The sequence below is a fragment of the Charadrius vociferus genome, unplaced genomic scaffold (genome assembly GCF_000708025.1).
Source record: "Charadrius vociferus isolate BGI_N301 unplaced genomic scaffold, ASM70802v2 scaffold217, whole genome shotgun sequence".
Lineage (NCBI taxonomy): Eukaryota > Metazoa > Chordata > Aves > Charadriiformes > Charadriidae > Charadrius > Charadrius vociferus.
This window is the reverse complement of record NW_009649190.1, coordinates 1,176,284-1,189,427: the sequence shown is the minus strand read 5'-3', so window position 1 is coordinate 1,189,427 and position 13,144 is coordinate 1,176,284. Positions and strand designations below refer to the sequence as shown.

Genomic DNA, 13,144 nt, shown 5'->3' with positions numbered 1-13,144 from the left:
CCAGAAAAAGTTCATTTGATTTAACATTTCAATACAGGGTAACAGAAAGAAGGTTCAATTGTAGATTTCAATTTTTTGTGGACAGAAAAGACATTTTATTTAATATTTTTGATAGGGAAGTCTCCAAGATAGAATATGAAAATAGAAACTTCATAATATTTTATCAGTACTTATTTGTTACTTTAGAGCTATTAAGAAAATTATCTTTCTCCCTTTTATTTTAAAATACATGTCTTTTTGATTAAGTCTTGTCCAAGTGGATTCTACAGAGAAATATAATAACTCTATAGGAGATTTAACAATACGAGACAGTAAAATGTTATTGATTCCTCTTTCATAGAGAGATTGTGCAAAAGGATGGTTGTATCCTTTAAACCTACTGCCTGCATCTTGAATCAATGGATAAAGCTATTAGCAAATTTATTTTATCACCTTAAGAACTGTGCTTTAATTACAACACTGAGAGTTGTTTTTCTAATATAATTTCTCCACTTTAAAACCAAATTTAATCATTGCTGTTTAAGGATGGAAAAGTTGGGGGGTGGAATTCCTAATTGCTAATAGCTGATATCAGTAGGAACTTCACTAATTTAGAAGTGCCTCTTTTGTTTCAATAGGTTTATTGCAGCAAACAGTGTTTAAAATCGTTCACCTGTAATTATTTTTGTTAAAAATAGAAAATGTTTTTGCTACTCTGCAGTGCTTTTCAAAACAAAATGCACATGCATCATCAGTATTTAGGACTTGAATCACATGGAGGCAAAGAGCAGTAAGAATTCAGTAGGCGCACCTTCAAGGTCTTAGATTTTTCTCTTATGAGTGCAGATATTGGTCATTAAATTAGGGTTTTAGATATGTATCAGAGATGAAGTCTTATACTCCTTGCACTTAAGGGGTGTTTATCATTGACTTGAAAAGGTTTTTTTCCAGTAGAACGTAGCAACCCCCTCTGGCCCTTTTAGTTTATCACCATAATTTTATCACAGTGAACCTTGCTTTTTACATCTGGGTATTGTCTGAGCTGTTTAAATTTAGTTGCTTTGCAGAAACACGGCAGTATTCTTCAGTCTTTTTCCATTGAATGAAAGCACAGTTAGCCCAAATAATTTCTAAATGAGTCATGGAATAGCAGCTGGACCCTTCACGCTGTTACTTCTGTATTCTGGCTAACATTTAAAAAATGGGTGCCTCAGCTTTCATCTGCAATATTTGTTGTCAACACGAAGCACCTTTATTAAAAATCTTGACAAATGTCTAGAACTTCTGTCCTTTAAAAAAATCAGTAAAAAATTTTTGAAAAGTATCTGAATGTGCAAAGAGACTAGAATTCTCTCAGAGAAAAAAAGTCAAAAGTTCATCCATTAGGTAAAGCAAAGGCGAACCAATTACATACAGGTTAAGAGCTTGTTTCAGCCAGTCATATTATTGGAGTTTAGCATTAAGAAGATCAATCAAATAAATTGCAAAATCCGAGCAGTAATCAAAGATTGTACAGGTTTATGGGTTTAATTCATCTGAATTCCTGCCTTTATAGGATTTTATCAAATAATCTCTGAATCAGATCCAATCTTACATTATATCTATCCAGAATTTTGTAATAACATCTGATCAGAATTTACGGTTTCTAGTATGAAAAAACCACCACATCTTCAGGCAAGTTTCTCCAGTGGTCTACTTGTCATTGCAGGAAGTTTATTTTTGTTTATGGGCTTATGGTTGCTTGCAGGGGGGAAGGGGAGAGGTGCTTGTGGTGGTCTTCTGGTGTATATTTTACGTGACTTTTAGCTGGTATGAATTGGTGTATCATTTATCTTCCCCCTGGTGAAGCCATGCTGATAATTTCTTGTCCTTCGTGTGCCTCGCAACCGTTTCCAGGATTAGCTGCTCCATCATCTTCCCAGGGATCAAGATGAGGCTCACTGGCCTGTAATTCCCTGGGTCCTCCTTCTTAGCCTTCTTGAAGATCGGAGTGACATGATCACCATGATCAATCAAAGATTATTGACAATGGCCTCCCAGTGACATCTGCCAGCTCCCTCAGCACTCATGGGTGTATCTCATCAAGGCCTATGGACTTATGTATGTCCATCTTGCTGAAGTATTCCTTGACCTGATCCTCTTCCACCAAGGGTACATCTTCCTTGCTTCAGCCTTTTCCCCCATCTCTGGGACCTGGGATTCCTGAAAGCCAGTCTCGCTGGTTAAGACTGAGGTGAAGAAGGCATTCAATACTTCAGCCTTTTCCATGTCCTGTGTAACCAGGTACCCTTGTTATAGGGTAGAGTAGATGTTGAGCAGAATTTTAAAATCAGGGATAGGCTTTAGTCAGTATGGTTACCAGTGATCCTCTTTGTAAAAGTTGTTTTAAAGAAAGTTCCTTGTCATTGGGACATACCTGACAGCAGGGTGAAGTGGCAGGAGAAATGTACACTTTGCAATAGCTGAATAAAGGAGCAAAATACGTCAGTATTAAGAGGATTCCCCTAAATGCGCATGAAAGAACTTCCAAAACAAATTCAGAAGAATATCAAAATACAGCTGTCAACGCTTAAAACAGTACACCAGGCTAGAACTGCATCAGAGACCAAGACCATAGCAAGAACATGAAGGAAAATTATCTTCCCTCTGGCAGGGGTACCACCTCTTCTGGGGAACATGCCCAAGTCACCCAGCAGTAGTTACTGCTGCCACCCAAGAAGTTGGGTGTAGGTGGGGGGCAGAAGTAGGTGACAGCAGCAGCCATGGAAAGGCTGAAACAAAGGCCAGCACTGATGCCAAAACCTACCCAAAGCAGGCTAACAGGTTCAATAGTTTTATTGTGGTGCATTCCTAAAAATATTAAACATTACTGCTATGAAGATGTGATGGCACTTCATTAAGCGCATTCCTGTAAGTGGGTATATTACAATTGGTCGGGCTTAAGACAGCAGTAAGTGCTTTTGCCAAGACGGGTAAATTACAGTAAGGAGGGGGAGATAATTATTAGGAACTTATTTTTTAGAAAGAAAAACCTTCTTTAATAAGGAAATGCGTAGAGTCTTCCAAAAATGGAAAGTATTTTTCTTAAATGCAAAGCTGAGTAATCTTTGCCAGTTATCTTAAAGAAACCAAATGGGAAAGGAAATAATCCAAATAACAATTAGATGCTCATGTCACACGATCCATTTGTAAAAATAAAATTAAAAGTATTTATTTTAAAGAGGTACACTAGTCTGTGTATGATAAAGTAATTAATATAAAAAAGTTTCAGGATGTGTAGAACAGCAAGAATTTTCAACAGGGCAAATCAAAACCAGTTTCCCCAGTGGAAAGAAGGTAACAAAGTATAGTGTGTACTGGATTCTTGTTCATCACTTGCCCTAAATTTGAGTAGATTTATATTAATAAACAAGTGTTCATGATCACAGTTATTTAATTGTAAATCTTTTTTTTTTTCTGACTGAAAAACCTATGGTAGAGTTTGAAACCCATATAATCTTTAATGTAATGTGTAGTTTCATATTTATTTGTATTTTTTTCAAACAACGTAATTTTTACCTTTGCATATAACTGCTCTTTAAGGCCCCAGTGTGTAAGTCACAGAACACAAAGCCTGTGTATCTTATCATAGTTTTTAAAGTTGAGGGTTTTTTAATATAACCATGCAAAACTTAAAAAAATGAGTGGATGTGACCACAAACCAAAGAGAATTTGAACCAGGAAAAAAAGGAAAAGAAAAACAAACAAACAAACAAACAAACAAGCAAACAAACAAAAACCACCAAACCCCTACTTTTTATCCACCTAGCAGTAGAGCCATGATTTGTGCATTTGGTGCAATGATCCACCAAATCTTCATGCAGCCAGTACAGGAGAAGCCGGATAAAATTAACAGTCCGCACGGGAGTGCAGGACAGGACAATCCCACCTAGATCACAGTCACACCAAAGAGTGTCTGTCGTTCTCCAGCAGAATAATATACATACGCATACAAACCTGAAACTGCTAAAACAGGTAAGGCAGGTGTACGCACACACGTAAGAAGAATCTTTTTTATGTACTTTCTATTATCTCTACGTCTAAGGAGAAGTCGAATTATTTGTTAGATGCTGGCACACACTTTTTCTCTCCTTATCGCACACACTTTTGTACAATCACCATACACTGCTGGAGACGATGTGGTAGAAATTTATAATATTTAAATGTTTTACAGCCTAAGGAAAATCTGATCATCTTGTCTGCCTTCTCAAATGATAAAGGCCACATAATTTTATCTAATAAATCTAGAATTAACATTCGAATTTATGGTTAAGTAAACAGATCTTCTAGCAACATATCTGTTTTCATTCCCTTCACAAGTTAAGTAGATTAAGGCAAAAAATGCAACATATGCTGTAACAACATCTCGCTGTACATCCTTTATGGGTGGTGTGCATATGATGGTATGCTGTGTGTAAAATTGTCAGCGTTTAGATTGAACACATCAGAAGTTTCTGTAAATTCCTGAAAGTCTGGTGAGCTTGCCACATAACTACTTATAGCAGTTTTTTGGCTTTATTGGGATTTCACATGCTTCTTTCTGTTCTGACAAAATGCTGGATTTTAATAAGGTTTTGTTTACTTTAGAAATGTCATTTTGTTAATTGTTACACTTTGCTTTTTTGCCTTTATTCTCATCTGTGATCATTAAAAGTTCTTCGTGCACCATGAGCAGTACTGCCCTTCCACAAGACCCTCGTCGAAGAGTAGCTGAAAGAACAAGCTGTGATTATACTTCGGGCATGTTTCCTTTGCTGTCTTGTATCATTTAAAGGTTTTATTAATCTCTTTAGGCCATTCCGTACAAAATCCCTGAACTGTATAAAACCACGGGAGTCTTACTAAAAAGAAGATTTATTAAGAAAGGAGACAGAACACTGGAGAAATGGACTGTGTAACAAGTCTAAGCTGGAATGTTGCTAAAGCTGGTCTCCTTCATGTTATTAAAAGAAACTAAACTACCTTACACATCATCTGATTGAACTTGCCTGTTTTCCCTCTTACTGCCTCTGGCAACTACCAAATCCGGGAGAGTTTCTGGTATCAAATGTCTCTTTTTGAGGGTGCTTTTGCTGTATATTTGCAGCTAGCTTTGCTCTTCTCATCCATGCGAGTGTTGGCAAGCACTGCTGAGGGAGCGTTAGCCTCCGTGTTAGCCCTGCCTGCTGCTGGGTACCTCTGCAGAAGGACAGCCAGGGAGATGCTCAGCATTATTCTGTCTGCAGCCCACCCGGTGTCCATAGGTTAGAAACAGAGACGTCTGAAATCGTAGTGCAGGCATCAAGTCTGCCAGGAGCAGAGCTTACTGCCTGGCATTAAACTATTTAATTCTTTATCTTCCGTATAGCTTGAAGTTCTTTTGAAAGTGTTATACAAATGTCGCTCCTCATCCTTTTTCCATATCTTATTTTTGAACAAGCAGATCACAGCTCAAGTCTGTCTACCCTTTCTCCTAAATTATTGACCATGACTTTACATAGTAAATTGCTCTGGCTACAAATGTTTGCTTGAACATAATTCATGGCAGAGTTTAAAGAGACAGAACTTACATATCATTTTCTCAGTCAGTAAACAACTGATGTTAATTTTGGCATTTCTCAGCTTCCGAGTGCTTAGTTTTGATAAGATGGCGTTCTTTTCAATACTTACAATCCATTTAAATAATGTTCTTTTTTTTTAAAAAAAAAAAGCATCAAAACTTGCACTGAAAATGAAATTACATCCTGCAAAATTCTACTGACCCTCCCTTTCTCTGGAAGACTCCCACTAGTGAATCTTGCAAGCGTTGGAAATTGGATGAACAGCATCCTCCGCTGTCACATCCATATCCACATCCACCGAGCAGCACTAGCTGTTGCAGGTGGATGATACGTACCTTTCCCATTTCCCATGCAGGTGCAGCTGGGGTGAAGGACGGGATGGCAGATGCACCATTGGGTTGGTGGCGAGAGCTAGGAAGAAACAGGATGTACTCTGTGGAAAGCTGCACCCTGCTGTGTTTAGGTCAACCAAGGAATTATCAAATTTGGCCTTTTTTTAATATACACAGCAAAAAGGAAATACCAGAGACCTTGTTGTTTTGATTCTAGACCTTCTTAGTGAAATGCTAGGGAAAAAAATTAGTTAAGCATGAGCAGAGTTTTTTTAACGTTGTTCTAATGAATAGTACCAATGAATCAAGCCTTGAGCAGATGCTTGGAGTGGAAATTGTATTGAAGACTGAGTTTAGCATAAGTGTAAATGGCTGGGAACAGGGTCTTACAGTATAATTTTTAGGCAACTTGTTGACAAGTTGTAGGTCCTAGAGTTAGTAATTTGAAGGAGCTTGAGAGTCGTGCTTTCCTTTTCCTGGTCTTATGTTTTTTCTCATTCTTTATGATTTCATTGTGTTGTTTTGTCTTCATAAACACTCCTAAACTCATCATATTGCCTTGTTGCCTTGTCTGTAACCATTTGTTAAGCTTATCTAATTTTTTTAAAAAGAATTCTCTGTCTTCCAAGAAGGCAGAGAAGATAACCAGCTAAATGTATGTAACATAAGTTAATTTTATTAATGCTTGGAGAATTAGCCTGTAAATCTCAGTCAAAATGGTTGTGGTTTTAGTTAAAACTGGTAAAGCTGGATCATTGCCTTATTTAATGGCTTTACTAAAGCACAGTTTTCTCCTGCTTTCCCTATATTGTAAGGTCATTAATGACTCATTATCTATTGCTAGTAATTACTGATCTCTTGAGAATATTGGATGAATTATATGGGAATCATAAGTGGAAGATACAGTTACATATTCTACAATGTAGGTAGCAGTACCTTGGTGTTTATGGCTTTAAAGAATGGGGGGGGGGGGTGTTAGTAGATTTTAATTGCTAAGTGTGCCTGGTAAAATATGAATTATTGTATTACTGCATGTGATAAAAGTTATACTATTGTGAGCCTTGCAGTCTGCAGGTATAACAGATGTAAGGCAAGATTAACAGGACAGAACAATAATTAAACCACAGACAGTGACCTCAATAAAAAAAAAAAGGTTTATCATGTCCAATGAAATTATTAAGTGTGTCTTAAATTCTCTGCAAATATTTGGAAAAGCAATAAAAACGTGTTAGTTTGAAAGACAGCTTTTTAGCGTGGACACTTACTTTAAGGAATTAAGATCCCTTTTTGTGAATGTAAAAGCTGAGTGAAGTCCTGCCATATGGCAGTATGGTTCATAGGCAATGGGTCCTTGGTTTATAGATGCTATGAGCTAAATGCTGCCGAAGAAAATAAGAGAGCAGTTAGTATATATGCATTTACAACAGTATGAATTGCTTGCTCCCTTTAAGACAGGAAGGTTCAAATAATTAACGGTAATATTATGGTTGCAAAAGGAAGTCCAGTTGTTCTTCAGCAGTCTACATCTGTGAAACATGATACCTCTGGGGACTGAGATTTAATTTTCCCAGGAGAAAATGTAAAAGCAGGAGGAAAAAAGCAATGACTTCTGCTTGAGCAGAATAAACCTGCATCTACAAACGATTAACACTGCATAATGAAGTAGTAAAGAAGCAAAAGAGATTTCTAATAAAAGACTAATAACAAATCCCATTACACCATGGTGTATTTTTTCCCTTGAAGTGTATTAGACTTTTAGCAAGGTTTCTGAATGAGATTTGGGTAGTTGCAAGCAAAGTCAGCTCAAATGCTTCAAGCTTAGCTGAAATTTCTTGCCTATCAGTTTGTGTAACTTGAAAGTTGTGGTTTTACAGGTGGGAGGGGTTGTTAATGCAAGTAATAGGCTTCACGCAGAGTTTGGGTAATGTTTGTGTCACCACAGGATAATAGTCTCCTGTAGGCTAGGCACTGTAGGGTGATGTGCCACTACACGGTCAAATCCCTTAGAACAGTGTATTAAATACACTAGCTAAGCTTCGGGTTTGTGTTAACAGTTCTGACTTCTCTTTCTGAGGCCTGAAAATACGTCCTCATAGGAAAGGGGTTTCATCAGAGAGAGAAATAGGCAGAGTTTGTGTTTTGTCATAGCTAATATTGTGACTTTTATAATTACTACACTGACATAAAAAGTTACAAGACCTTTGAACGTAAATGTTTGATATAAGGATGAGATGATGCTGTCTTTTGAAATAATGTATGTTCACTTTAAAAGGGAACGTGTCTTGCAAGGGAAAAAAATCTGTGTAGTGATCTCTAAATCTGTAACATGGATGACTTTGCAGATCATATGTATGGTTCTAGTGGTGGGGGGGGGAATAAAAGTTTAAGTGAACAAAACCTTGACTCACAAAACAGTCCCTTTGAATTTCTTTTATAAGGGAGAGTCTTTTTGTACAGATTGTTGCTATCTTAAAAGCTTGTGCTCAATTGACGCGTTGGAATTCATTTGTCTAGAAATGAACTTTTATTACTGGAATCAGGAAAAAACCCACAGATGCCTTAAACCAACAATGAGTTCTGGGGCAACAGTGGTTAAGCATGAATTCTTACAAGTGAAACTAATCCTGGCGAAATTTCTAGTTGCCATTTTAGAAATTTTTGTGAGTTTTAAAGAATGACTTAATTTGCTTAGCAGAAATTTGCAATCAATCTTTTCTTGCCACTGAATAAACAGATTCCACACGCGTAGTAATTTGCATATCCCAGCTAAAAATGTAATTCATTATTTTTAAGTCCATTTCGTAATAACTATTTCAGGATTAATGTTACTAACTATTCTTTAGCTCTTTCAAATGTAGCCTTAGATAATCCTACCTAAAAAGGTACAAAGGTAGTGGGTCTGTTCTGGAATAGGAAAGGGAAGTGCCTTTCCTGAGGTCAGCAAGTAAGTCAGTGTAAGAACGAGAACTGGAAATAAGAAGTCTTAAGAAATAAATTTCATCTACTGCATCTCAAGCTTCCAGCCTCAAGCAAATATTACATTTAATAAGACAGATTTTCACATTTTGCTGGGTATAAAAAGAGCACAGATATGAACAGGAATTAACAGTATCGTCTACATCCAGATTATCACTAAATCTGGTAAAGATTTAAATTAGGTTTAATCAAAATAGCATCCATAACATATTTTACATGGAGCTGCAAACCCTGTCATCAATAACAGGGAGGAAACATCTTCAAAGTAAGTGTGACCCGGGCCATTTTAACTACTGTGGGGCATCTGCCTTTGAACTGGCTTTCACTTGACTGAGCTTTTCAGGGCTTCTCATAAACCACTGGCTTCACCCTCCTGTTTTTGCTGTTCCAGGCTATTCTTGCGTAACATTTTCTCACTTTCATCTTAGATGACTATCACATTAAATGCCCCAAAATATGGTATACAGGATTGATATGTTTTGTCCTTTGAGGTTCACCCACGTAATATTAGTCAGTTAAGCTTCTACAGTCTGTAATGTATGACTTCTTTAATGTAGATGCAGTAACATTACCACAAATACGATTAGTTAAGTGGTTATCACAGATCTTCACGCTTTGCAAAATTTTCTGGTAAAATGTTTTGGATTGCAGTAGATCCTGGGATATGTATCCTGACTTTACCGTGCGTGGCACAACGGAGAAATACAAATCACATCTTTTCCTTTTTTTTCAGGCGATGGGTAAGGCTCCTGTTTGGACGTGAATTCCCTCTTCAGGACCTCCTGGTTGTCTGGGATGCTCTATTTGCTGACAGTATCACTCTGAATTTAGTTGACTACATTTTTGTAGCCATGTTGTTATATATTAGAGATGCCTGTAAGTATCAACTATATTACGATCTTTTTAAAAGAATGCAAACCTATTTTTCAAAGAAAAAGAGGACGTAAGAAATGCTATATTTCATTGTGACTTTTTTAACATACTGAAAATCACTCCAAATGCTAGGAAAGAAGCCATTTATTATCAGACACGGTCTGCTGTATTGATGAAACAAATTGTATCTTGGAGTTAAATGCAGGTTTGTTTTCTGAGTAGTTCTGTGTTTTTATGTGGAGTTGCAGATTTTCTGTGCAGTAAGTGATACAGGTATGTATAGAGCTCCACCTTCTGACCAAGCTGATGATTTGAGTAAAGCCTCCCTTTGACACTGGAAATATTTTTATGCTGTTCTGCTGTAAAAAATGTGAAAATGCACAAGACAATGACTCATAATTTTTGAAGATATATCTTGAAGCAAATGTAAATGCAGAGATGAGTAACAATTGAAAATATACTTATTCCATGCAAGAGTGGCATCTTTAAAAAGTGATCATTTCATTTTATTTTATTTTAGTACGCCTGAAATATGTGCAAAGGTGAATTCTTACGGGTTAGTGATGACCAATAAATACATTAAGTTGGGACAAACGTGAAATCACAAAAAAATTTGTTAGCTTATATAATTTTGAAGGGGAGGAAGAAGCTATGTAATGATTAATTGAGGCATTTATTTCTGCCCCACCATATTTTGCAAAAAATTCTATATACAACTTTGCCGGAACAAAGTATACATTTTGCAGAAAGATGCATGTCTTTCATTAACTATATGAATTCCACAACATTCTGTTCAGAGTTAATTATATACAGTCTGTAATCTTTAAGTTATAACAAAGTCACATATTTGACACAGTTTTGTATTCTAGGATACATGAAGTTTTCAACATCTGTGGTTCCTATTTTAGGGACCAATCTTGAAAATGTAACGTGCATGTACTTTACACGTACTGTCGTTCCACTGCCTGCCTTCATGTGGTTTTTTAATTCCTTTTTAATAAACATGCAGCATATAGAGCAACCTTACATTCCTCTTAAAGAAGTGGACATTTAATTCAGTTTAGAGGTTGCAAAATTAATGCTGCTGTTTCAGGATGATCTGATTCCAGGTCATTATGTTCTGCAATCTAAATCTGGCTTGTTTATGTGTGGTAAACTGAAATAATCTTAAAATTTTTGGTATAGATATGTAGTGCAGATGCACATAAAAATGCTTCTTAACATCGGTATTTTATTTTGTGTCATTGTTTCCCTTTAAAAAAAAACTTTAGAACTGTGTGCGTAAGCACCATCTCTCTTCTTGGGGAGGGAAGGTTGTTCTGAGTTTGTTTTCTTTTGCTTTATGGTGCTTGTGTACAAATATCAGTATGAGGTAACTAAAAAACATGAGCTAAAAATGTGTTCTAGGCATCTGTATGAAATCCGTCTCCCTCTTTTCTCTAAAATCCCCAGGCTTAGTAAATAAAGTAGTAAATAGCTTTAAAGTGGAGTACTTTTGTCCAAACAAGATGTAAAGTCATCTCATCAGGACAGCTAATACTTCATACAAATACTGTTTCTGTAATAAGTAAGTTTTGTTCTGTAGTTAGACCTATTTAGTTACTCATAATATAATGGTGAGACAAAATACATAGTCATAAGTACTGTAAAGTTGAATATCTTTTGAAAGTCAAGCTCAGACTGTAGTGACTTCTACCATTCTTGGCTTGATAAAAAAAAAGCTTTTTTTATATAGCTGTAATAGAAAAGTTTTCCATTTTTCCGTATTTTTTATTGCTGGTAATATTTGAGCTTTGAATGGAGTTCAAAGTTCTGTTCTAATATTTTTAAAAACATTTTCAAATAAAATAAATTTCTAAAAACTTCTCTTTATTTGGTGAAAGGAAATGTTAGCTTAAAACATCCAATGATGTTAATCATCTATAAATAAACTGTCTTGAAATTTTCAGTTTAAAAACCTTGAAGCAATAGAAATAGTAATAGAACTCCTAAGATGTTATGTTATAAAAATGTCAAACATAAGCAATGATAATAATACAATGCTGAAAGCATTTGAAAGTTTAAAAATTATGCAGATCCCTTTATACCAACACATTTGGGGATGGGGGAGAAGTTGCTGATTTGGGAATTGATGGATTTTTTTCTGTATTTTATTATGATGTTCTCAAGGACATGATTTTAAGAAAGTATTATTTCTACTATATTTTTCATTTTGTTTTTATTTTAGTTTTGAAATCCTCCGTTACTCAAACAATATATTATTCAAGGAGAAGAGAGCATTTAGATTTTTAGATTATTGTTTATACATTTTAGAGATTGCAGATACATAATCATGTACAAAGCCATTCTGTAAACTGCTCTGTTCAGTTTTACATCTATATCCAAGCAGAGCTTTATCTGTGGAGTGATAATCCTCACAAGCCAAGTGTAGGGTTGTGTACCAAAGTATCTATGAGTTTTAATAAATTGTTTTCTTAGTTTCTTTGGAAAAATTCATGCAAAACAACCTTTTCTTTTTTTTTTTTTTAAATCCTGTCAATTCAGAAGCACAAATACGTTACCTCTTTTTCACCAATATGGATGTATATGCAGTTGTTGATGAAATCAGAATGGAGGGTAGGGTGCCATGCAAAGATATATATATTTTATATACTTCCCTTCAATAAGGACAAAAATGAACAAACCTGGAAGAACTGTCTATATTTTGCATAGTAAACTAACGTCATTATTCCAACAGGAGCTCATTTTGACTGATCAGTGTTAGAATAAGTGTATTTTTATCATGTTCCCGCTTGAATAATAGCTATGGCCATTGTTAGGATATATTTGTTCTTATCTAAAAGCGCTGTGAGTATTTTGAGGGAAATAAAGCAGCCACAGCCTCTTCTTAGAGGACCTGATTTGTTATTTCTGTTGGTAGTGCAAGGTGTTCATATTATCTATGTTTAACTTGATTTGGGGCCCTATTAACATGTGTAAAGCAGCAAGGGGAAGTAGTCCCACCCTTCCTGGGTTAGGAAGTCATCTGGATACAGGATTGGTGGCATCAAACATTAAACTTATGTGAAATGACATGTGGCAGAAAATTAAGACTTGGTTGAGGGCATGTACAGTTACCTCACATGTTTTCCACCACTATTATTGCTGCTTGCATCCAGGAATGGTTATTGTACCAACAGAGGAAAGTCAGTCTCATCTAAAGCAGAAGGAAGAAAGCAATTTAATGTTCCTCTGGGCACTGTATAACAAATATTAATCAAAAGGCAGCAAGATTGCTTTCTCTGTGTAGAGGAGTTTCTTCACTCCTTTCCCGAGAAATACCAATAGCATTCTTCTCTGGAGAAGTGAGAGCTTGTTCACAATAAAATTTGGATCCAGATGTGACTCTTGCCAAGCCAATTAGTG

General features: G+C 36.0%; 1 protein-coding gene across 1 annotated transcript in view; it reads left to right on the top strand.

Moving 5' to 3' along the window:
- The window catches only part of TBC1D5 (TBC1 domain family, member 5), a 295,469-nt gene that overhangs the window by 204,774 nt on the left and 77,551 nt on the right, over nucleotides 1–13,144 (top strand). Inside the window, exon 13 of the mRNA XM_009888924.1 lies at nucleotides 9,600–9,742. Within this exon, the coding sequence (XP_009887226.1) occupies nucleotides 9,600–9,742 (143 nt within the window). The remainder of the gene's footprint in view (nucleotides 1–9,599; nucleotides 9,743–13,144) is intronic.